At 45.8% G+C, this 27,104-nt stretch overlaps 1 protein-coding gene across 1 annotated transcript in view; it reads left to right on the forward strand.

Moving 5' to 3' along the window:
• The window catches only part of PAPSS1 (3'-phosphoadenosine 5'-phosphosulfate synthase 1), a 119,923-nt gene that overhangs the window by 89,806 nt on the left and 3,013 nt on the right, over positions 1 to 27,104 (forward strand). Inside the window, exon 11 of the mRNA XM_075608454.1 lies at positions 14,640 to 14,869. Within this exon, the coding sequence (XP_075464569.1) occupies positions 14,640 to 14,869 (230 nt within the window). The remainder of the gene's footprint in view (positions 1 to 14,639; positions 14,870 to 27,104) is intronic.

Genomic DNA, 27,104 nt, shown 5'->3' on the forward strand with positions numbered 1-27,104 from the left:
ATAGTAAGTGAAACTTCTTTGACTTTTGTCACAGAAATTGTATTTGTATTGGTGATGTTTTAATTAAAAATCAAAATACAATTTCATTGACAAAACGCAAATAAATTTGACTTATAATGCGCGTGCTCGGCACACATCCCCAGTATTAGCTATTTGCACTAAGTGTGAATTCCTCGTGTGTATGTGTGTCAGCCAGTGTGTGTGTGTGTATGTATATGTGTCAGTCAGTGTGTGTGTATGTATGTGTCAGTGTATGTGTGTCAGTGTGTGTGTGTGTGTGTGTATGTATGTGTGTCAGTCAGTGTGTGTGTGTATGTGTGTCAGTCAGTGTGTGTGTGTCAGTTTGTGTGTCCGTCAATGTGTGTGTGTGTCAGTCAGTGTCATTCAGTGTGTGTGTCAGTCAGTGTGTGTGTGTGTATGTCAGTGTGTGTATGTGAGTCAGTGTGTGTGTGTGTGTGTGTGTGTGTCAGTCAGTGTGTGTCAGTGTGAAACCCAGTGATTTAGAGTGGCGCTTTAACACAGTGCAAGTGATCTAAAAAAATATAAGAGTGGTGAAACTGAAAAAACTCTCAACCTTCCAGGGAATATACACTGATTCCCTCGCAAAACTGTATGTATATGTTTTTTTCTGGGTGTTCCTGACGATCCTGCTCCCTTCCCCCCCCCTGGATCCATACAGTGTGTGTCAGTGTGTCAGTCAGTGTGTGTGTCAGTCAGTGTGTGTATGTGTGTCAGTGTGTGTGTATGTGTGTCAGTCAGTATGTGTGTCAGTCAGTGTGGGCGGGGGGTACGCAGAATTTGCGGAAGGGGAGGTGGTGCGCAATGTTACACCCCACCCCTGGCTGCAGCAGGACACACACACACACTGACTGACACACATACACACACACACACTGACTGACACACACACACACACACACACACACTGACTCACATACATACATACACACACACACACACACACTGACTGACACACATACATACATACACACACACTGACTGACACACATACCCACACACACTGACTGACACACATACACACACACACTGACTGACACACATACACACACACACATACTGACTGACACACATACATACACACACACACACAGACACACTGACTGACACACATACACACAGACTGACTGACACACATACACACACACACACTGACTGACACACATACACACACACACACTGACTGACACACATACACACACACACACACACACACACACACACACACTGACTGACACACATACACACACACACACACACACTGACTGACACACATACACACACACACACTGACTGACACACATACACACACACACACACACACACACTGACTGACACACATACACACACACACACTGACTGACACACACACACACACACTGACTGACACACATACACTGACTGACACACATACACACACACACATACTGACTGACACACATACATACACACACACACATACACACAGACTGACTGACACACATACACACACACACACTGACTGACACACATACACACACACACACTGACTGACACACATACACACACACACACTGACTGACACACATACACACACACACACACACACACACACACACACTGACTGACACACATACACACACACACACACTGACTGACACACATACACACACACACACTGACTGACACACATACACACACACACACACACACACTGACTGACACACATACACACACACACACTGACTGACACACACACACACACACTGACTGACACACAGACACACACAGGCGCACACGCACACACACACATACATACACACACATACATACACACATACTGACTGACATACATATACACACACACACACACACCCACCCCCCACCCCTCTTCCGCTGCCCGGCCCGCCCGGGTCACCCTTTCTTCCAGCAGCAGGAGCCTGCCCCCGGCGCCGAGCCCCTGTGCTGTGCGGGTTGCGCCGTGTGCCACTGCTTCCTGCGGGGGCCCGCGAACGCCCACGTTAGTGGAGGGCGGAATGACGCCGTGTGGGGCGAACGGGAGTGTGTGGGTGGAACGGCGCCACTGCCAGCCGCTTCTGCGCATGTGTGGTGTCCGTCAGCGGCGCCATCACAACTGCACATGCGCGGCATGGCAGCGGGCCGGGAACAGCGGCCGTGAGCTTGCCGGCGCTGCAGGAGTGGGAAGACCTGCAGGAGCACCAGGTCAGTGTGCTGCTTGGCCTGCACCCGCCGGGGGCAGATAGCGGCTGCGCGCCACCCCCTCCCCACTCCCGTGGTGATTGGAGTCAGTGGCGCCATCGCGCATGCGCGGCACGGCAGCAAGCGGGGAACGGCGGCCGTTATGAGCGGCGCCGGCGGCTATCGCCGCCGCCACATATGTCAGCAGCCGTGTGGGGGGTGCGGTGGCCATTAGGAGCGGCACCGGCGGCTATCGCCACCGCCGCCGCATCTGATTTTTTGAGCGGTTGGGATCATGTCAGTGTTGGGGTCGGGCTGAGCCAGAACACAGCCCGGCCTCAACTGCCAGCGCTGACGTCACATCCGTTTCATTTCTGTCTCCACAATCCATTTTTGCCCCAGTTCGAATGAAGTGCCACTAAAGAAGTTTCACTTCAAAAAAACCCGAGAAAATAAAATATAGGGCCATTTCAGTGTGAGATGGTCATGCAGATTATTGGAGATAAGGAAAAAGCAGGGGTATTAAACACATTTTTTGCCTCTGTGTTTACCAGGGAAGAATCAATTTCAATTGTGGTGCTGCAGGAGGAAGCCACAATCTCTATATTAACGAACAATTGGTTAACTGAGGAAGAAGTTAATAGACGGCTTGATAAAATGAAAGCAAATAAGTCACTTGGCCCCGATGGCATACATCCAAGAGTTCTCAAGGAGTTGAGTTCAGTAATAGCCAAACCATTATATTTAATATGCAAGGACTCCATTTTCACAGACTCAGTACCACAAGATTGGCGTAAAGCAGATGTGGTGCCTATATTTAAAAAGGGAGCTAGATCACAACCGGGAATTACGGACCTGTAAGCCCAGGAGATGGGAGGGGGGATTCCCCTCCGGTCCGGCTCCCCCCGCCGCAGCACAGGGCCCTCGCGCCGCAATACAGGGCCCCCTGGCCCTGCCGTAGCGCAGGGTCGTCCTGCCCCCCCCCCCATGCCCCCCCGCGCTGCACCGGGCCATCCCACCAGCCCCCGCAGCATCGGGGGCCCCCGCAGCAGCCATCATCCCCCTCCACCGCAGCACCACCCCCACCCTGCAGCCACATGCCTCAAAAATCATCCCCAAGGTAAGGTAAGGCTGATTTATGTATAAGTGTAGTGTGTGTGTGTGTGTGTGTCAGTGTGTGTCAGTGTGAGCAGTGTGTGTGCAGTGTGCAATGAGCAGTGTGTCAGTGTGTGCAGTGTGAGCAATGAGCAGTGTGTCAGTGTGTGCAGTGTGAGCAATGAGCAGTGTGTGTCAGTGTGTGAGCAGTGTGTCAGTGTGTGTGCAGTGTGAGCAGTGTCAGTGTGTGCAGTGTGAGCAATGAGCAGTGTGTGTGCAGTGTGTCAGTGTGTGCAGTGTGAGCAATGAGCAGTGTGTGTGCAGTGTGTGCAGTGTGTGTCAGTGTGTGCAGTGTGTGTCAGTGTGAGCAGTGTGTGTGCAGTGTGAGCAATGAGCAGTGTGTCAGTGTGTGCAGTGTGAGCAATGAGCAGTGTGTGTGCAATGTGCAGTGTGAGCAGTGTGTCAGTGTGTGCAGTGTGAGCAATGAGCAGTGTGTGTCAGTGTGAGCAGTGTGTGAGCAATGAGCAGTGTGCAGTGTGTGTCAGTGTGAGCAGTGTGTGTGCAGTGTGTCAGTGTGTGCAGTGTGAGCAATGAGCAGTGTGTGTCAGTGTGAGCAGTGTGTGTCAGTGTGAGCAGTGTGTGTGCAGTGTGAGCAGTGTGTGTTCAGTGTGAGCAATGAGCAGTGTGAGGTGTGTGCAGTGTGAGCAATGAGCAGTGTGTGTCAGTGTGAGCAGTGTGTGTGCGCAGTGTGAGCAATGAGCAGTGTGTGTGTAGTGTGCAGTGTGTGTGCAATGAGCAGTGTGCAGTGTGTGTAGTGTGTCAGTGTGAGCAGTGTGCAGTGTGTGTGCAGTGTGTCGGTGTGTGCAGTGTGCAGTGTGTGTGCAGTGTGTGTGCAGTGAGTGTGTGCAGTGTGTGCAGTGTGTGCAGTGTGTGCAGTGTGTGCAGTGTGTGCAGTGTGTGCAGTGTGTGCAGTGTGCAAAAAAAAAAAAAATTTAAATTTTTTTTTTTTTTTTTTAATAAACGGGAGCCATGGGAAAACCGCGTTATAACCGAATCGCGGTATAGCGAGGCGCGTTATAACGGGGTTTAGCTGTATCTGTGAGATTGAGGAAGTTAAAATGCTTTTGCAAATGGAGAAGGAATCAAAACTAGGTCATGTTTGGGAGGAAATGGACAAGAAGAGGAAGGCGTTTAGATTCTTTGTCAGAAGGGACGAGATATCGTATCAGAATTATAAGGAATGTTACAAAAATTGCAATAGGACAATCAAATTAGCAAAAAAAAAGCTGTGTGTGCTGTGCACACGCATAGTAAGTGAAACTTCTTTGACTTTTGTCACAGAAATTGTATTTGTATTGGTGATGTTTTAATTAAAAATCAAAATACAATTTCATTGACAAAACGCAAATAAATTTGACTTATAATGCGCGTGCTCGGCACACATCCCCAGTATTAGCTATTTGCACTAAGTGTGAATTCCTCGTGTGTATGTGTGTCAGCCAGTGTGTGTGTGTGTATGTATATGTGTCAGTCAGTGTGTGTGTATGTATGTGTCAGTGTATGTGTGTCAGTGTGTGTGTGTGTATGTATGTGTGTCAGTCAGTGTGTGTGTGTATGTGTGTCAGTCAGTGTGTGTGTGTCAGTTTGTGTGTCCGTCAATGTGTGTGTGTGTCAGTCAGTGTCATTCAGTGTGTGTGTGTGTCAGTCAGTGTGTGTGTGTGTGTATGTCAGTGTGTGTATGTGAGTCAGTGTGTGTGTGTGTGTGTGTGTGTGTGTGTGTGTGTCAGTCAGTGTGTGTCAGTGTGAAACCCAGTGATTTAGAGTGGCGCTTTAACACAGTGCAAGTGATCTAAAAAAATATAAGAGTGGTGAAACTGAAAAAACTCTCAACCTTCCAGGGAATATACACTGATTCCCTCGCAAAACTGTATGTATATGTTTTTTTCTGGGTGTTCCTGACGATCCTGCTCCCTTCCCCCCCCCTGGATCCATACAGTGTGTGTCAGTGTGTCAGTCAGTGTGTGTGTCAGTCAGTGTGTGTATGTGTGTCAGTGTGTGTGTATGTGTGTCAGTCAGTATGTGTGTCAGTCAGTGTGGGCGGGGGGTACGCAGAATTTGCGGAAGGGGAGGTGGTGCGCAATGTTACACCCCACCCCTGGCTGCAGCAGGACACACACACACACTGACTGACACACATACACACACACATACACACACACACACTGACTGACACACACACACACACACACACACACACACTGACTCACATACATACACACACACACACACACTGACTGACACACATACATACACACACACTGACTGACACACACTGACTGACACACATACACACACACACTGACTGACACACATACACACACACTGACTGACACACATACACTGACTGACACACATACACACACACACATACTGACTGACACACATACATACACACACACACAGACACACTGACTGACACACATACACACAGACTGACTGACACACATACACACACACACACTGACTGACACACATATACACACACACACACACACACACACACACACTGACTGACACACATACACACACACACACACTGACTGACACACATACACACACACACACTGACTGACACACATACACACACACACACACACACACACACTGACTGACACACATACACACACACACACTGACTGACACACACACACACTGACTGACACACAGACACACAAACACTGACTGACACACATACACACACAGGCGCACACGCACACACACACACACTGACTGACACACACACACACACACACACATACATACACACATACTGACTGACATACATATACACACACACACACACACCCACCCCCCACCCCTCTTCCGCTGCCCGGCCCGCCCGGGTCACCCTTTCTTCCAGCAGCAGGAGCCTGCCCCCGGCGCCGAGCCCCTGTGCTGTGCGGGTTGCGCCGTGTGCCACTGCTTCCTGCGGGGGCCCGCGAACGCCCACGTTAGTGGAGGGCGGAATGACGCCGTGTGGGGCGAACGGGAGTGTGTGGGTGGAACGGCGCCACTGCCAGCCGCTTCTGCGCATGTGTGGTGTCCGTCAGCGGCGCCATCACAACTGCACATGCGCGGCATGGCAGCGGGCCGGGAACAGCGGCCGTGAGCTTGCCGGCGCTGCAGGAGTGGGAAGACCTGCAGGAGCACCAGGTCAGTGTGCTGCTTGGCCTGCACCCGCCGGGGGCAGATAGCGGCTGCGCGCCACCCCCTCCCCACTCCCGTGGTGATTGGAGTCAGTGGCGCCATCGCGCATGCGCGGCACGGCAGCAAGCGGGGAACGGCGGCCGTTATGAGCGGCGCCGGCGGCTATCGCCGCCGCCACATATGTCAGCAGCCGTGTGGGGGGTGCGGTGGCCATTAGGAGCGGCACCGGCGGCTATCGCCACCGCCGCCGCATCTGATTTTTTGAGCGGTTGGGATCATGTCAGTGTTGGGGTCGGGCTGAGCCAGAACACAGCCCGGCCTCAACTGCCAGCGCTGACGTCACATCCGTTTCATTTCTGTCTCCACAATCCATTTTTGCCCCAGTTCGAATGAAGTGCCACTAAAGAAGTTTCACTTCAAAAAAACCCGAGAAAATAAAATATAGGGCCATTTCAGTGTGAGATGGTCATGCAGATTATTGGAGATAAGGAAAAAGCAGGGGTATTAAACACATTTTTTGCCTCTGTGTTTACCAGGGAAGAATCAATTTCAATTGTGGTGCTGCAGGAGGAAGCCACAATCTCTATATTAACGAACAATTGGTTAACTGAGGAAGAAGTTAATAGACGGCTTGATAAAATGAAAGCAAATAAGTCACTTGGCCCCGATGGCATACATCCAAGAGTTCTCAAGGAGTTGAGTTCAGTAATAGCCAAACCATTACATTTAATATGCAAGGACTCCATTTTCACAGACTCAGTACCACAAGATTGGCGTAAAGCAGATGTGGTGCCTATATTTAAAAAGGGAGCTAGATCACAACCGGGAATTACGGACCTGTAAGCCTGACTTCAATAGTGGCAAAGCTACTTGAAGGTTTAATATGGGATAATATTCAGGAATACCTAATGGAAAACAAAATTATTAGTAATAGTCAGCATGGATTTATGAAAGATAGATCATGCCAAAATAACCTTATTTGTTTCTTTGAGGAGGTAAGTAGGAATTTAGACCAGGGTAATGCAGCTGATGTGATCTACTTAGATTTGCAAAGGCTTTTTATACGGTTCCACACAAGGTTAGTGTACAAAATAAAGGAAGTTGGACTCGGTTAAAATATATGCACCTGGATTGAAAACTGGTTGAAGGATAAACAACAGAGGGTTGTCATAAATTGAACTTTTCCAGGTTGCGCTAAAGTCGTGAGTGGAGTACCTCAGGGATCGGTACTGGGACCCCTCTGCTTTTTAACTTGTTTATTAATGACCTTGAGTTTGACATAGAGCAAAGTCTCCATCTTTGCTGATGACACTAAATTGTGTAAGGTCGTAGAATCAGAGCAGGATATAATTTTTCTCCAGAAGGACTTGGAGAGACTAGAAACGTGGGCAGGTAAATGGCAGATAAGGTTTAATACAGATAAATGTAAGGTTATGTATTGGGAAGCAAGAATAAACAGGCTACTTGCACATTAAATGGGGATAAATTAGAGGAATCCTTGATGGAGATTGATTTAGGTGTGCTTGTATTAAGCAGTCTTAGGCCTCGGTCCCGCTGCGCTCGTTGGCGCGGGCGGCGGGTCGCGAGTTCCCCACCAGCAGGGGAATCCTCGCGAGCCGGTCCCGGTCCCCACTGGCTGCACAGAGCACTACACGCTGTAGCGCGTCAGCCGCTGGAGACACCAGAGAATGGTGTTTTCTAGCTTTGACGCGTGACGTGTGTGGCTGTGAGCCAATGGGGAGGGGAGGCTGCGGGAGGAGGAGAGGCTTCGGGGAGCGGGGAGGAGTGTGGAGTGAAAGCAGGTGAGTGCCTTTCTCTGTGTGTGTGTCTGAGTGCGTGCCTGTCTGTGTGTGTATGTGTCTGAGTGCGTGAGTGCCTGTCTGTGTGTGTGTGCCCGAGTGCCTGCCTCTGTCTGTGTGTGTGTGTGTGTATGAGTGCGTGAGTGCCTGCCTGTGCGCGCGTGTGTGTGTGTATGAGTGCGTGAGTGCCTGCCTGTGTGTGTGTGTGCGCGTGTGTGCGTGTGCGCGTGTATGAATGAGTGCCTGCGTGTGTGTGTTTAAACTTACCTTCCAGCTCCAGCCCGAGTCCGTGGAGGGAGGGGGGGGGGAGAGTAGCGGGTCCCTCCGCTCAAGCCACGCCCCCCCTCCCTGTCAAACCTCCCACCTCCCGCCCACCTCCCGATCAAACCTCCCACCTCCCGCCCACCTCCCGATCAAACCTCCCACCTCCCGCCCACCTCCCGATCAAACCTCCCACCTCCCGCCCACCTCCAGCTCCGGCTCCCGCTCCCTACAGACCGCAGATCGCGGTCTGTGTATCTCAGCGCACCGCCTGTCAGCAGCGCAGGTGCGCTGACTCTGGGAGCGGGGCCTTAGCCTTAGCAATAGTGTCCAAAGTCATGCAGTAGCTGCAAAGGCAAACAAGATCTTTTCTTGTATTAAACAGGCAATGAATGGAAGAGAAGTAAACATAATTATGCCCTTTTGCAAAGCATTAGTATGAATATGGAGTACAATTTTGGGCACCACTCCTTAGAAAAGTCATTATGGAACTAGAGAGAGTGCAGAGAAGAGCCACCAAATTAATACAGGCATACCCCGTTTTAAGGACACTCACTTTAAGTACACTCGCGAGTAAGTACATGTCGCCCAATAGGCAAACGGCAGTTCACGCATGCGTCTGTCAGTACGTCCTGAACAGCAATACCGGCTCCCTACCTGTACCGAAGCTGTGCACAAGCGGGGAGACTATAGAGCATGTTACAAATGTGTTATTTACATCAGTTATGCACGTATATGACGATTGCAGTACAGTACATGCATCGATAAGTGGAAAAAAGGTTCTGCTTCACTTTATGTACATTTTCGCTTTACATACATGCTCCGGTCCCATTGCGTATGTTAATGCGGGGTATGCCTGTAAAGGGGAGGGAAAATCTAACTTATGGTTCAGAGGCTAGCTAAATTAGATTTATTTACATTAGAAAAGAGGGTTCTAAGAGGGGATATGATAACTATATACAAATATATATTCGAGGACAGTACAAGGAGCTTTCAAAAGAACTATTCATCCCAAGGGCAGTTAACAAAAGGACTCTGGGTCATCCCATAAGGTGGGAGTAAAGGAGATTTCACCATCAACAAAGGAAAGGGTTCGTTACATTAAGGGCAGTTAAAATGTGGAATTTATTACCCATGGAGACTGTGATGGCAGATACAATAGATTTGTTCAAAAAAAGGTTGGACATCTTTTTAGTAAGGGAAGGTATACAGGGATATACCAAATAAGTAAACATGGGAAGGATGTTGATCAAGGGATTAATCTGATTGCCAATTCTTGGAGTCAGAAAGGAATTTATTTTTCCCCTTATGAGATATCATTGGATGATATTTCACTGGTGTTTTCTGTTTGCCTTCCTCTGGATCAATATACTGCAAGTACGGATATAGGATCAAGTCTCTGTCGTCTAAATTTAGCATAGGTTGAACTTGATGGACGCATGTCTTTTTTCAACCTCTTCTATTATCTATGTAACTATGTGTTGCACTATTTGGATGGTTGTTTTCTGGGCCAGCAGGATCTGGGGTGTGTGAGGTTGTTTGTTTGAATTTTCAGGAGGTGGCTAGAAGGCTGATCCTATTGGGAGAATGTTTTGTAGGCGATTGGCAAAGGCAGGGGTTAGGAGTCAAGAGCATTCCCTGAGTATAACGAAGAAGGCGAAACAGGATTTAAAGGTATGGGGGAAGTTTTTTGGATGGATTTGGTGAAGAACTCTTTGGCATGGGTACATGGAGAGAATATTTACAGGTTTGGGAAGTTTAGTGCGGTTTTGTGCAAACATGGAGGCAAGAAGGAATCAAGGTTCTGTGAGGATTGCACTGCTGTTCTTCATGCTGCAAATGCAGGCTGGTAGTTGGGCAATCATGGGGGCTTGATAAGAAGGGTGTTTGCCAGTTGGATGAAGAGTTGCACGACAGTTAATACTACTCAGCCAATTTTGGTGGCGTTTTAGGGGAGGCATTATACGGTTACGAGTGGTGTTTTTAAGAGTTTCATGCAGTGATTTTTAGGGCATTAGGTAGTTATTTAACGGTTAGACCAAGCAATCTACGGTTTTTATGGATGCATGAGGATGGAACCCCTTTATCACAATATAAATTGAGGAGGGATTTTTGTTGTTTGTCTGGTTAACTTGGGCCAGGACCCTGGGAGCTTTGGTATGCAGTCTTTTAGAATTGGGGCAGCAACAGAGGCTACTAGGGTGGGCTTAATGAGGCAAGGATTACAAGTATTGGAGGTGGTCTTTAGACCGGTTTAGGAGTTTTTTGTTAGGTTAGGTAGGAGGTAAGGGGTATGTTTGAAGTTCTGTACTGTATATTCATAAAAGAGGGGGGAAAAGACAAATGTTTTTTTATTTTGTTAATTTCATGCAGGCCAGGAGAAGATTGTGGGAGACGCTTATGTTTATTGGGAGGAGAGGACAGTGGTGGTTTCGACATATGGGGAGGTGTGTGATTTTTTTTTTTGGAAAGGGTAGAGGGGCTAGGATTGGAAAGGTGTACTAACACTGGTTTTGGAGTTGGCGGTTGGTAGGCAGAGGCTGGATATCTGGTGCATGCAGGTGGGAATGGTTTAGGAAAAACAGTCTAGTACATTAGTTAGGGAAATAAATGAGCGGTGATTTATGTCGATTGAGGTGTCAGTTTGCGGGTTTAGTGTTAGTTTGGTTGGAGATTGTGAAGAGTATGTATTGGAGAGGCACTGAATGTGAGGAGTAGTGAAAGATGTAGGAGCAAGTGGAATACTGTAGGTCCATGGAAAGGTTTTCAGTGGGGGTAGGGTTGTTTTGGTGATGCACAGGTATTTAGAAGGGGATATGACTGGGTTATTTAGACAAGATAGGGTTGCAACTTTCAGAGATGGGAATTTATATTTTTAACTTGGGTGTGGCAGGAGGTTTTGAAACGCAGGTGATTTTTTTTTCGGGGGGGGGGGTGAGTCAAAGGCATTTTAAGGTTTTAAATGGCCTTAAGTTTGGCTGTGTGTGCAGGAGGTCCAGGAGTTAATTCTCACCATCAAGCAGGCTCAAGTCTTGGGATGGGGGGGGGGGGGGGGTGCATGAGTGATCCCAAATTAGGTCATATGGGGGCGTGTGTTGGGGCAGTGGACATGTACGACTCTAGGTATTGGTGAACAGCTGACCAGGAGGACGAAAGATGTGGCTCTGGTTGCGATTCATGATAGGATCATGTGATCAATGGTGAGCTAGGTGGTGAGGAGAGGGGACCTCCTGTATGTGTTCATTAATTAAAGCTGTGGCCATTTAAATCTCAATTTTGGTGTCATGGTAGTTTTAATTTGGGGGAGGACATATGGAGTCTCCACTTGTCAAGTCCTTGCTGAAAGTGATAAATACAACATGGCAGTTATATGAAGTTTAAATGTGTGTCTCACAATGTCACTGTGATCACTTGGGAATATGGAGAGGAAATAGCAACGATATATTCTCCCTAGTACTGTATGGCAGTAATCCTTTAGAACTAAAAATTGTTTGAAAATCAGATTTGTATTTTTTGCGGGAGAGCACAAATTGGGTACCGTAGGTTCATTTGTCACATGATGGGGTTAGCTCCAAGTTGATTTGGGGTAGGATTGCTCCTTCAATAGGCCATATACCTATCCACTTTAGGGATTGGACTTTTTAAAAAGGACTTTTTATTAGTTCGAGTTGCAGAGTTTTAGCTTTTTGAACAATTTGTACGATATTAATGCCTTGGATTTAAAATGCTTACATGATTTATTTTTATTGCTCCGATAACATTTTTGGCAATAGTAAACTGGGCAGCATGTTTATGCTATGAACATAAATGGTTTTCTTTGAAGAAACAACTGTGGAGCCAAACGGCAAAGTCGCTAATGCCGAGCTTCAATTTTAGGACAATAGAAGTTAAAGGGCAAAACAAGAAAGAAAAAGAACATCCATTTATTGTTCCTAGCTACAGTAGTGCCAAGTTATGAAAACAGAATGGGCAGTGCTCTGGGGCCTTGTTCATGTTTCTGTTTCTTTGTATGCACAAAACGAGATCAATGACAAGTAGTGGAAAGAAATCCCTACAGAATGCACTCAATGTGTCTAATGTAGAATGAGTGTAGATTAAAATCGTTTAATTCTTAACAATTTAAAAATATTTACAAATTGGTACAATAGGGTCTATGACCAATAGATGAACTGTACACAAACAAACAATGGAAACAGGATATCAGTTGATCCCTAGTAGGTCCACTTAAAGTGTTAGAGTAAGTATTAGTACCCAGAGCTGATGTCATAAATTGGACCATAGTTAATCTACCATCCCTAACACCAAAGCTATTGTAATTAGCTATATTGGGTCGAGGGTATATAGAGGCTATGAATTGGGTGCAGATAACACCGCTAGGTCCGATAACAGATTGATGCTTCCTATTGGATCCACTAGTTAGAGTCAGATGTCAACTGCTACAGAATTACCTCATATGGGGTGGATCCGGATAGCACTCAGCTAATCAGCTATGCTATCCTAATTGTTATCTTCGTAAATCAACCAAGACTATAGTGGTAAGGAACATAAAGTCACCAATTCTCTGTCATTATAGCTCTGCAGAAAATTGTTAGTCATATACAGATAACAGAATAGCTGTGGATACAATATAATTGTGGACTGGGATAAACGACTTGAAAACCGGCATTAACGAAGCAGGTAGTGTGAATACTTGTTAGTAATATATCACATGCTCTTGCAGAAATGGTCACCTAAAATAGGTGCCACATAGATGGTGGTTCATACTCAAGATAAATCGGATGAAATACATATAAAACATAAAGTACATCGTTGTTGGCAAACGCTCAGAACTGAGGAAGAAGGCACAGAGTTGCCACCTGCCTTTTCTTCCTGCACTGCACGTCAATCTTAGTGCACCTTATAATCAGAGTTTTATGCAAAATGTCCAGAGAGCCAAATAATGAATGCGATTGAAAGCACAATTACTCTGTAAGTTAGTAACTCAGCTGTACAAAAGGGCTATTCACTCACTGAAGATAGCTATAGGCACACAAAATGTGTTTAAAAAGCCCAGAGGCACTTACCTGTGTCCGTATCCAGTTATAGCCTCATAACACCAACTAGCTAAAGTTACAAATATGATAAGAGTGTAGCAAAATCGCAGACATATGTTCTATGAAAAAGATGTATGAACCACCTATTTGAGATTCCCGTATAACTCATATACTGATTGCAGCTTATATTTAAGGAGGGAGAGGGGAAGAGTTAGGCAGATAGCCCATAGAAACAGCTATTTAACACAACTGATAAATACCTAATAGGCATAATCTTAATAGTATCCATATAATCACCATAATTATTAGTTACTAGCTTTAAAAATAACCAACAGTGCAGCGTGTTGTGTGTTGAAGGCTTAGAGGAACGGATCGGCGTCCGTATCAAATTATTGCTTCATAGTTGTAGCATTCTTAAATACTGACAAAATACCTGGAATATACATGGGGTATTATGGAATATACATGGGGTGTAACAGGATAGCCAAACCTTTATGTTGCTATCAGAACAGGTTGTTATAACAGAGTGTTGCAACCTGTTCTCTCTGCTGCCTCTCCGGGAGCATCGTGACGTCAGTAAGTTCCACCTTCCAACTGACGTACGTTTCGCATTAGCTTCCATTAAGCTAATGCGAGAGTTCTATCTCCCTCCTTCCCCTTTCCCCATATTTGATATCTACTGTATGCACAAAACGACGCAGCGAAATATGTCGTTTGTACAGTTTCAATGGAAGTTACACATATGCCATTTAGAAGAAGTGATTGTGTTGGAACCACTACATGCATTCAGGCAATTCAAATGTTGGGGTTTTTTTTGCATTATAAAAGCAATTCAATATACTGTATTAAAAAAATGATTGTGGTAATGTAAAATTCATGGTTTGCTTTTATATTGTTGTCCTTTAACATTGCTACTGTACCTGTTTTCAGGCGTTTGTGTGTTGAATTTGTTTACTCACTAGCTGTATACAGTGATGTTTCTCTGCAGGGACTTGTGTGTGAATGAAAGACGTACAGTGTGACCTATGTTTTATTTTGCCCACTACAGGTTCAGTGGCATTGTAGGGCACGGATGGTGGCAGGTGCCAATTTCTACATTGTTGGACGAGATCCTGCAGGAATGCCTCATCCAGCAACTGGAAAGGATCTGTATGAACCTACACATGGTGCCAAAGTGCTGACCATGGCTCCGGGTCTTATCTCTCTTGAAATTGTTCCATTCCGTGTGGCTGCTTATAACAAGAAAAAGAAGTGCATGAACTATTTTGACTCTGCACAGTAAGTTTTATACAGAAGCATGTTACCACTGGAAAATGCTGCTGCATAGATGGTTAGTGCTATATGAGTACAAATGCAAGTGTTCTTGGTGAAAAGGAGATTTATAATTGAAACAGATCTTATTGTATTTCTAGCCGTGGAATTAATGCAGATCTTGACCACATTGGTTTTATCTCCATCATCATTAGCATTCATTTAACTGACTGTATATGATTGATTAACCCTTTCGGTGCCCTTTTTCACATACCACGTACAGTACATCATGGGTTAATGCTCATTTGGTAGAGAGTTATCAGGCTGCCCATTCAGATGGAGTGGCAAGGCCAATCTGAACAGAAGTGGAGCCCCTGCCTTAATCTCAGGACCAATAATGTCACATGGTTTGCTCCAGAAGCAATCACATGAAGCAAAGTGCCGGGGTTTTGAGTGGCACTCGGCTGCTGCTGGACCCCCAGCACTGAAAATGTTAAGGTTGTTTCTGTGTAGTGAGTAACCCTTTGTGTGTTTGTACAAGGCTGTCTCTGGTGCTTTGCGATCCCGGTTTAATAGTCTGGTCTTCCATGACAGCCTTTTTCTGGTGGCAGCTAAACTCTGCGCTGAAATTCTTGCTGGCAGTTCTGCACCTAGTATCTCTATTTTGAGATAATAGACTAAGGAGTTACAGGCGTACTCCTGCCCCATAGATGGCCTCAGTCGACACAAGGATCGTCAGTGAGATGGCGTCCAAGTACAGGAAGAAAATGCGGCGACCCACTGCGAAGATGTCAGATTGTCCACCACAGGACGATACAAGCCAGCGATAGTTCAGGACATAGTGTGTTACAAGGAGAGCAGGCAAGTCATAGCAGCGGAGACGAATGAGGGTGAGAATATGACCCAAGATTTCCCTACCTGGGTTGTGTCCCGATAATCCAGTTCCGAGGACGAGAGAAGCCCTCCCCCACCCCCCCAACTACTGCACCTAAGCTAGATTCCCAGTTCCAGCGAATGCTTGCTGCCTTAGTGCCGACAGCCTCAGTGGACAAACTGCTGATAACCTTGCCACCCTGGAATCGGTCTCCTGCTGGTAGCCACAGCTCCTGGTCTAACATTGCTCCAAGGCTCATGTACAACAGCTTTGCCATGTTCGATGAGGTCAAGGAGGATATCGATGGATATTTGTGCTCTTTTGAGACGCAGTGACACCTTCACCAACTCCCGAAGGAAACTGGGTAAAGTACCTTTTCCCCTCATTTGATCGGGAAGGCAGCGGAGGCTTACTGGGAGATCTTCAGAATACTCGCAACTAGCCGGTCATGATGCAAATTCTCTTGCCCGACTATGCACTGGAGGTGTACTGGACCCAGTTTCGGGCTCTAAATCGGGGTGACCAGGACACTTGTGGAATTTGTGTCCCGCCTCGCCCACAACACACAGCGCTGAGTGAACAGGTGCGATGTGACCACCTTCAAAGGTCTCCTTGACTTCAGCAAGGAGCAGTTCTGTTCAAGTGCATGCCGGAGGTCTGAGAGTCGGTGGTGGACCAAAAGCCAGGTGAGCAGATGACAGACAATGACTTATCCGCCATGACCCAGCTAAGTTCACCACCCCATGGAAGCCCCATGCTCCATCCTGCAATGTTTTCCGATCCCTACCCTCAGAGTGTGCCCACGGGGGCTAGCTCTGCCTTTGGAGCAGCACCAGGCAATCTAGCAAGTTCAACAGACAACAAGTGTTCCTGATGCCAATGTCCCAGTGGATGTCACCGAGCTAGAGGGGCTCAGAGTTTCTGCGATCGGGCTCAAGCCCAATAATGTGCGGCTTATGCACCTACACCCAGTGAGCGTAGATAAGATGGCCAGTTTATTGGGCACGGGAGCTACTGTAACCGGGAAGAAGAGCCCGAATCCATTGTCTGACTTGACTGACCTCCCCCATCCCTGACTCTGTGACCAGGAACGAGGGTACGGAGCAGAGCCGCACATTCCGGGAAGCATTCTGATCTTAGAGGGTATGATGCAGCGCTAGCTGAGCCAGCCTCTGAGTCCCAATACAAGCGACTCATGTGGTACCGCTTGCTCTTGTACATGGAACAGACCACTGAGGCTCCAGGCTGACCAGGGACAGGGCAGCTTGTCATATTGTAGGCATACTGGGCACAGCTGTTACTCTTGTCCCATGAGATCCCGCTTGCTGGCCATCACTAGGTCATCCACACTAGAGCCCGTCTGCACATAATTTTTACTGGCCAGGAGTGTCACAGGATGTGGCATGTGTGGCAGACAAAGCGATTGTGACTGCTACCGGTGATCGGGAAACCCTTCCAGCGGGTAACTGTAGATGTAGTCGGGCCTCTCATGGTCCCGAGTCGGTCAAATAAAAGCTACATCTTGACTGGGGTAGACATTGCCACAAGGTATTCCGAGGATGTGGCGCTCCCCTCCTTTGAAGCCTAGAAGGTAGCAGAAGTGCTCAAAAATATATTTTCCAGGGTAGGGTTTGCCAATGATGGCCTAACTGATCAGGGAGCGCAGTTCTGAACTGCTCCAGTGCCTCTGTGCTACATGTGGAGTTAAATCTCTCAGCACAGCCCTCTACCGTCCCAAAACTAATGGACCGTGATTGCTTCAATAGGACCCTGAAGCAACTGCTGCAAGCATTTGTGGAAGCCAAAGGCGGCAAGTGTGAAGCTCATTTGCAGCACCTCCTGTTTGCTTAGAGAGAGGTGCTGCGAGTCTACCGACTTCTCACCTTTTTGTTTCTGAACGGGCATCGGGTATGTGGATTGCTTGACCTTTTCCATGTGGGATGGGAAGGGAGACCACCACATCTGATACCTCGATGGTCCAGTATGTGGTGGAGTTCAGAGGTCGGTTAGCCGATCTCATGGGGTTGCAGCAGGCCAACCTCAAGGAAGCTCAGACCAGGCAGAAGCACTTGTATGGTAGGCATCCCCTTAGTAGAGAGTTCACCGGGGAAACTGGTGATTGTGCTGAAGCCCACTCAGCAGAACAAGCTCCTTGTTGTCTGTGCTGGCCTATACACGGTCATCCGGTGGATGAACGACAGCAACTATGTGGTGTGTCTGGTTGAGGACCAGGTTAGGCAAAGGACCTACCACATAAATATGTTAAAAGCATATTTTTGGAGTGAGCCGGCGGCGACTGCTGTGTGTAGACCACCGCTGGGAGATTTAGCGAACCAGGCTCTGCCCAATTTCCTTTTGGAAGCCCAGCAGGGGGGCTCAGTGGAGCAGATGAGCAGGCCAGAGCATTGCTAGCGAGGTACCACAGCCTGTTCACGGACAAACCGGGCAAAACATACCTCCATGATCATCTGGTCAACTCGGTTGGCCCTCCGCAGGAATGTCTACCATGTCTACTGAATACAGAATATTGAGGGGTGAGATTGAGGAGATGCTGGCCCTTGGAATGATCTGTGGGTCCCTGAGCATCACCAGTAGTCCTGGTACCCAAAAAAGAATGGTACACTAGGTTCTGTGTGGACTACCGGCAGCTTAATGCCCAAACCGTCAAGGATACGTAGCTGATGCCCCGTATAGATGAGCTCGCGGGAGCTAGGTATCTGGCTACCATTGATCTGAGCAGGGGCTATTAGCAGATCCCATTGACCATGGAGGCGCAGGAGAAGTAGTCCATCACCCTGAGTGACCTTGATGATTTTTCCTTCTTGCCATTTAGGATAAAGAATGCTAAAGCTACCTTCTGGCACCTTGTCAACCTATTGCTGGAAGGGATACAGGGGTATGCCAGTGCCTAGCGACAGCGCTGGGCCGGAACCAGGAGGCTGGCTTAACCCTGAAGCCCAACAAGCGTCAGCTTGGTATGGCCAAGGTCCTGTACCTAGGACATGGGTGGAAGGAGCTCAAGCCCGAACCAGCCTAGGTAGAGGCCATCGTACAATGGCCAATACCCCAGAACTAGAAGCAGGTACTGGCATACCCCGCATTAACGTATGCAATGGGACCGGAGCATGTATGTAAAGCGAAAATGTACTTAAAGTGAAGCACTATCTTTTTTCCACTTATCGATGCAAGTACTGTACTGCAATCGTCAAGTGATGTAAATAACGCATTTGTAGCAGGCTCTATTGTCTCCCCGCTTGCGCATAGCTTCGGTACAGGTAGGGAGCTGGTATTGCTATTCAGGACGTGCTGACAGGCGCATGCGTGAGCTGCCGATATGTCCTTACTCGCGAGTGTACTTAAAGTGAGTGTCCTTAAACCGGGGTATGCCTGTACTTACTTTCCTGGGGCCGGCCGGCTATAATCTTAAGTTTGTGCCCTCTAAAGTGCACAAACTGGTCTCTGGAATGCAAGACCACGTTCCAGGCTCTCAAAGCCACCTTAGCCAACACTCCGATCCTGGTGGTTCCTTATCCAGACCGATGCCTCTACCTACGACATCAGTCCTGTCTTCAGCCAGGTGGGCAAGGATGTGGTGGAACACCCTGTGGTGTGTATCTGAGCCGCAAGCTATTAGATCGGAAGGTCGCTATGCCGTGGTTGAAAAGGTGTGCTGTGCAATTGTATGGACTCTCAAAAAGCTCAAGCCCCAAGTTTATGGGCAAATGTTTACCGTGGTCATGACTACTATTCCCAGAGCTGGCTACCCCGGGTGTCAATGGAAAATGGCAAGTTGCTACACAGCACAACCAGGGCAGTGATTACTGCAATGCCAATGGCGTATCCCAGCAGGACAACACAAGCATGGCGCAGAAGCCAAAGACTGGCCTTGATCCGGAGGTACAACCCATCGGGTGTTAATATCCCAGATGTCTCGTCTTGAGGGAGGTGGTGTGAAGTTAGGGTCAGCCTGGCATGCATATTAAAGGTTAAGCCCACTGGTTGCCCCTACTCGTCAAGTTGGCTAGTATGGCCATCTTAGATAGCCAAAATATATATTATGTTTCCTTCATGTAAGGTACTTTATTTCCTGCTGTGTGTATTTTGTGTGGTGGGCTGTTATTTGTGTTTGGCTGGGTGAGGTGTTTGCCAACACTGGGGAAGTGGGGGGAGGGTCAGGTTGGTCGAACATGTATTACAAAAGCAGAGCCATTGTTCATCCCCGACTCTGAGGCACCTAGCTCTGCGGGAGGTATTGGTCTGAAAATGGGAACCAAGACCTGGGTCCTAGCCCCGTCTGCTTGATTCACATTGGTCAGTTTGAATTTCCCACTCTCCTTAAGCCCGCCCCTGTGGGCTGTCATAAAGCGCTTTCATCTCCCATGGCCCTGATTGGTCCATCTCAGGTGAGCCCTCTCTAATTGGCCAGCGAAGACTGACCAAAACTATTGGTCGGCACCCGGTCGATGCCGAGCAGAGCTCCACCATTATTCCTTGGTCCATAGCTAGTTTTTGTGTCAGAGACTACCCGAAAATTTGAACGTAGTGGCTATCATCCCAAGGTACTGGGATACTCCGAGGTGTGTGGAGAATATCCTGTCTAAGCTATCTACAGCAGCGCCCAGCACCTAGTGATCTAGGTTTTCCCCCGTAACCTTGCTTTGGTGAGTTAAGGCTGTAGTTGTGCATTGTGTTGTTCCAGCCACAATAAACTCCATTTATTTAACTCGTTCGTTCTGTCTGGTACTTGCGATCCTGGTGTAATCGTCTTGACAACACGCTTTGTTTAATAGATGTTAATAAGAGACATTAGCATTCAGGCAGAAAATGAGGCAGCAGTTTTACCTTCAAAATATAATGGTTTTTGTACAGTATAAATGGATGTTACACATGCCATTTAGAAGTGTTTGTCTTAAGGCTCATTTTAAGGGTAAGGGTAGTTTTTTGTTTTGTATAAAATGGTTACAAACAAGCTAAAGATATCAAGTACGTGAATATACAAGTATAACAAATAGTTAACTAGATACAGTATTACTAAACCGATCTGAGCCGTAGAATGGAGCCAGAGGTTCTTGCGATTTGCGGTGCCGCTGTTTGTACTGTACTACTTAACAGCTTTGCCCTTTTAAAGAACCGTAGTCTCAAAAAAATGATGATCTGAAGATTAACTCACTTTTAATACATTTAGATATAACGTACTAGGTGAGAGAGAAAATGTTCTGCTGGATTATAGGTTAATCTGTTTAGAGGTATATACTGTACAGTACTCTCCTATGGGTCTCAATGGGTGTAAAGTGCGTTAATGCAGTGTTATTCAGAGTTACCCTAGTGCATGAGGGGTTAACTCAGGGGAAATAATGTCCCAGTCCAAGATGTCACGTTATTTGCCCTGACTTTCACAGAGCTTAGTGAATCTGTGCACAAGTATTTTCAAATAAGAATACCTGCCAAAAATCCTGCACAAGGCTCTCCGTAAAGTGAACACATTTGGTTTAATGTCATTCAACTTTACCACTTTGTGCACTTCTGTTTCACTGTACTGTAAATATGGCTGCTTATTACGATTCAAATCACGTTGGCAAATCAAACAAGCATGAGTCAGTACCAAATACACCTATATTTGTTATTTTTATGAGCCTCATATGTATACTACTGTACATGCAATCACATAACACAAAATAAGGGGAAACCTGGTTGACCAGACTATCTTGGGAGCAATTACCACAGAGGTTAATAAACGTAAATTAATTTGGCTGAAGCGAACAGTAGTCAAGAAGTGACAAAACAAGACCATATTCCACAGCAAGTGACTTACGGGGACTCCTAGCTCGCTAGCTGCATGGTGCTGCCAAAGCAAGCTTACCCTAGATGCCATCACCAAAGTCTGTTGAAGCTTGCTTCCCAGTAACAGGGGGGACCACTCCGTATTCTGTAAAGCCCAGGGATAGGATTGTCTCTAGTCACCGCGACCAGCCTTTAACTTCTCTGCAGCTCGGATCGGTGTTGGCTTGTATAGTTTCCCGGGCCTCCATTCAGAATTATGGAGGGCCGCGTGCTGACCAATCGGCGGTCTCCCTTAAACTGAGCCAATCCTGAGCGACTGGGGTGTCTGTAACGGGCCAATACAGAGAGGGAGGAGGGAAAATGCTCTGGTCATTCGAGTGTTTACTTCCCCAGCAGGCAGGCGTGTCCCTCCCTGAGCTCATATTGTCCCTTGACACAGCACCTGACTCACGACACATTGGCTAGCCCCCTGACTCAATGTTTGCCTGATACAGTCATTGTCCCAGTCTCAAGCATACAGTGAGTTACACAAAATAAACCCAAACCGTTGCAACACACAGAATAATATGTAACTTATAACAAAGGTTGGGGCATTCTCCAACCCTAGAATGACACAGCCAGCATCTGGACTTAACCTTTATTGTGAGTGCCATGCTATCCCTGCCGTCACACTGGTGTTAGGCATTTCTGGCATGGTAAGATAAGCTAACTGTTACAGGCTTGTTGACAAAGGGCTATACGCTGGACGTTGTCATTTAATCTAAGTGCTGCAGCACGAAACGCATTTCAGTACAGTACTGGAAAGGTTAAGACAACAGAATATCAAGGCAAAATGTGAATGTGTTCACACGTGATTTTTTATTTGCGGTGTGCTATTCCGTGGAGGGTTTTTGTCACTTTTTTGCCCACAATAATTTATTTAAGGAGTGGTTGAAACCTATCCCAGCTTCAAGTTGCAAAGCCAGTATAACCAACCTCACACCAATAAGACACAAACGGTCAAAATGGCTGTATCTTAGTAGGATTACTGGCTATGCACGTCTGTAACCCAGGCCGTGCTGAAAAAGCTCTGTGATAATGGTGAAAAGCAGGGCTGCAGACCTGTCTGAGAACCTGACTGGATGTGAGTGTGCTCACAAGTGATATTTCATTTGCTGTATGCTATACGATGGAGCGTTTTTGTCCACTTTTTATTTTATTTTTTACCTACTATAACTTATTTAAGGCAAAATGAAGCACCAATAATCATGGCGTATGTCAAATTTCCTGTCACAAGATTAAAATCCATCCCACGTATTATTCACTAAGCCGTGTGTTATTTCTTTCAATAGAAAATGCCGTGGCATTTCCAAATTTCCGTGGCATTGCCAAATTTCCATTAAACAAACACATATTGTACTGTGGAATTGATGTAGATGTTCTGAAACTAACGTTATTCTTTAGAGATTCACATCTTTAAACTAATGCACATTAAATAGTTTTACATGGACGAAGGGCCATATTTACATGTAACTTAAAGAAGTATACGCTGCATAATGAGCTTTAGTAGCACGTCTTGCTTTTCTGTTTTCGTTTCTGCATTTATGGACTACACAAAATAATGACAATCATATATCAGACTTCAGCCTATTTTGTTTAGCTTCTTAACACATCTCAAAAGGATCTATGTACGAGACCAGAGTAGAAGCTGACCAATCAACATTGAGTTAATGGCTGGGATCAATGAAACGGACCAATTCAGTTAGCTGTGAAGGAGAAGTCATCGAGATATAATGATAATAGCAAGCGCATAGTCACAAAATAAGATGTTTGTATCCTGAAATAAACTAGCTGTTTTAAATTATTGGGGGAAGAACTAAACTGACTAATTGTCCTACAGCTAATAGCTGTTGGGTGGTAGGCAAGCCCTTCACTTTCCTTGAAAATAAACATTTGGTCCTCTATAATGATCTGGAGTAATTCTACATACACTGCCAGCAATAGAAGTTGTTTTTTCTAATGTTAATTAACTCTGATCGTTGGTGCCCAACAGTGCTAATATAAAGAAAGAGAGACCTCGCTCTAACTAGTGATATTGAAGATCAGGTGCATGCTACCAGGGAGATAGACAGACAGATATGTAGACAAAATACTGTGATGTGTGCCAAGATGGCATGCATCTACTTTACACAACGAGAGAAAACACATACATTGCAACCAATTTAATAGTGATAATTAGTGGGAAAATTCCTAGCATTTCTCATAAAGATGAGAATGTGATGAGAACATCCATTGATAATAGTTAAGATAACCACTAATAATGTCACCATATAAATGTATATAGTTGCTTCACCATAAACATAAGATTGATGTGTTTTCTCATTGTGTAAAGTAGATGCGTAGTCTTACTATCTTTGAGAAGTATTTACATTAGACTACTGTGCACCACTATAGGGATTTCTGTCTGTGGTGCATGCCATCTTGGCACACATCACAGTATTTTGCCCACACTGCTACACTGCATTACCCTCAGTAATATCAGAAACCTTCCATGGCTTCCCCTTTGCTCTCTTGAGGAGCTTGGAAGGCACTGGGGTGATAGCAGAGGGGAAGTGGGAATCCGAGGTGAGATTTATTTATTATAATTTTTTTAACGGTACTAGAGCAGGGGTCCTTTGGTGCTGAACCATACTATTTTCAGCACTGGGGATCCCCAGGAAGCCAAGATATAATTACTGTGGTAGTTGTTGGGCCAGGCTCCTTTCTGGGGAACACTGCTCAGATACCCCCGCTACAGCTATGTTGTGTAGGGAATGGTGCTTTGAGGGGCAAGAATAGTAGTAACACTGAAGATGGACAGAACCCCTATATAGCACTCTATTCCTATGTGACATGATGGAGGAATTTAAAACATGATTTATTCAAAAACTTCGTTAAAACAATGGGGTTTAAAACAATAATTAAATATTACCAAGCGCTTTGTAAACTCTTGGGGTAGGTATACTCCAGAGGAGTATATTTTAGATAGTAAAGTCCAGTGTTAGTGAACCCACAGGCCCTAGTAATCCTCATATGCAGTGATTGTTTAGGGAATGGTTTTGTGAGGGAGTGAAAGTGGTGCCCCTATATGTAGTGCCACAGTAATTGAGTACTAGTTGGTGCACCAATACACAGAGACCTTATACTGTGCTGCTATATTTTGCAGCCAGTTATAGTGATGTAGGTTGTACAGTATGTAACAATCCTAGGTAGTTATGCACCAAATCATGATCACTGACGCCAATTAGAATTAATTACTAGGGCCTGTGGGTTCACCAACACTGGACTTTACTATCTACAATATACTCCTCTGGAGTATACCTACCCCAAGAGTTTACAAAGCGCTTGGTAATATTTAATTATTGTTTTAAACCCCATTGTTTTAACGAAGTTTTTGAATAAATCATGTTTTAAATTCATCCATAATCTCACATACAGTAGGAATAGAGTGCTATATAGGGGTTCTGTCAATCTTCAGTGTTACTCCTTTCTGGGGAAGTAAGGTGGCTGTTCAAATCTGGAAGGACCCATGGGCCAACATGAAGCTGCATCAGTTGCCGCTTCCTATTGGGTAATAGTAACAGCCATTTTGGATTTTCCATTTGGAGCACCGACAACTACCATATTAATTATATCTTAAATTGTGCTATTTTCAGGGCTCCGGTTTATCAACGGAGGATGAAACCACTGGAGCCAATTATTAAAACATTTTTTTTTTAAAACAATTCAATGCTCTGGAATTGCTGCTTTAAGCACATGGTTATTGAGAAACCTGTGTCGTCTTTGGCACTTTTCTTCATTCTGTATGTATGAGGTTTTTCAAGGGTTGAAAATGTGTAATTTTCATTTCATGGTCCTGAACGTAAAATGCGGCCACAGTTAGTCTTGAATAAATTATGTGGCTATAGTGCTATCCAGTATGCTTGTATGGGATGTACCAGGAGTAAAATACATTGGCCTGGCTTACAGCGTAATGTAATTTATAACCACCATATACCATATTTATCTTGTATATTATAATTGAAGTTAGAGAAGATATTTCAGAAATGTCGTTTGGTGACAGATATATTATAGAGAACAATGAGGTAAGAACATAACCGGCCTGGCTCTTATTTTCTTTAATCTAAAAAAGCCTTTGCAGAGTCATGCAGCAAAATAGTCTTTCATGTGGTATTTCCAGTGCATGTGGTCAGAGCCCCATTACTGAGGTTTGTTGAGGAATCCATGTTACTCCCATTGTTGTAGGAGTTCTAAGATAGTCTTGTTTCGGGAATTCTCTGCGCCCACGGAGAACAGGTGCCTGCACTTCTGTTAACTTATGTATGAACTACTGGGCTCCACAGTGGATTAGTGAGCTTTACTTCTACATTTGTATTTGTTCTGCAGGGACTTCAGATCTGCTGGTTGTGGGTAACACATGTCTGAAGTATACTACAATTATTTACAGTAAAGAATGGATTGACAGGTTTATTTTCTAGGTCGGTTTGCTTTTCTTTATTCCCTTCTAAAATCCGTGTGCTCTTCAAAAGGATATATACATTTCCTAGTTTAGATATATATATATTGTAACTCACATTTTATTGGGTTTCTTTGTTAGCATAACATATTCATACACCACATTTTCGAGTACATTCAAAGTAAACCAATCAATTCCATAAAGACAATACTGAAGTAAGGACGCAGACAACAGATAGACAGACTGACGCACAAGCTGATACACAATACAAGGGGAAAATTGGTAGGAAAAAAGGAGAGGGGATGGGGGGGGGGGTAAAGGCGGGTTGCATCAGGAAATTCATGTGGCTACTATCTTCTTATGCCTCTATCACTGGGTCTTGTGTTTACCTCCAAGGTGACCTTTGCTTTTCTTATATGGTTATAGCCCTTTATTTCCTACACCACTATGCAGTGTTTCCCAGCTCCAGTCCTCAGGGAACCCCAATATGTCAGGTCTTAAGGATATCCCTGCTCCAGCACAGGTGGCTCAGTCAAAATGACTGAGCCGCTGATTGACCCACCTGTGCTGGAGCAGGGATATCCTTAAGACCTGACACATTTGGGTTCCCTGAGGACTGGAGTTGGGAAACACTACCCTAATGTACCGTTCTGTTGTCATAGGAGAACGCATTTGTAATTATCAAAGCAAGGCTGTGGCACCATTCACTCCAGGGGTATCCGTCCGTGCTAGCCATGGTAGCCAGACCTTTAGAAATGTGTCGCCGGTGTCATTAACTAAACTTGTTAACTTTTCCATCTGGCAAACAAACCAAATTCTGTTTCTAATCTTATGGATGGATGGAATCTCATTTTGATTCCACAATGCTGCGAGCTCGCACCTCATTGCTGTTGCAAAATGAGCAACTAGTTTGAGTTCAACTTTTGCCAATCCCATATAATTTTATTAACATATCAAATTATTTCTTTGTGCATGTGCTCAATGGAAGCCAAGTTTAAAAGCTCTTTAGCTAGGTACTGTATATATTGTTTGATCACGATTGGGTTTTATAGGACTTTATGTACAAGGCTTTGTGCCCCATCTTCTACTCTCTGTTCTCTCAATGAAACAAATCTTTTGGTTGCCAAATATCT

This window comes from Ascaphus truei, chromosome 1 (genome assembly GCF_040206685.1).
Source record: "Ascaphus truei isolate aAscTru1 chromosome 1, aAscTru1.hap1, whole genome shotgun sequence".
NCBI classification, from domain to species: domain Eukaryota; kingdom Metazoa; phylum Chordata; class Amphibia; order Anura; family Ascaphidae; genus Ascaphus; species Ascaphus truei.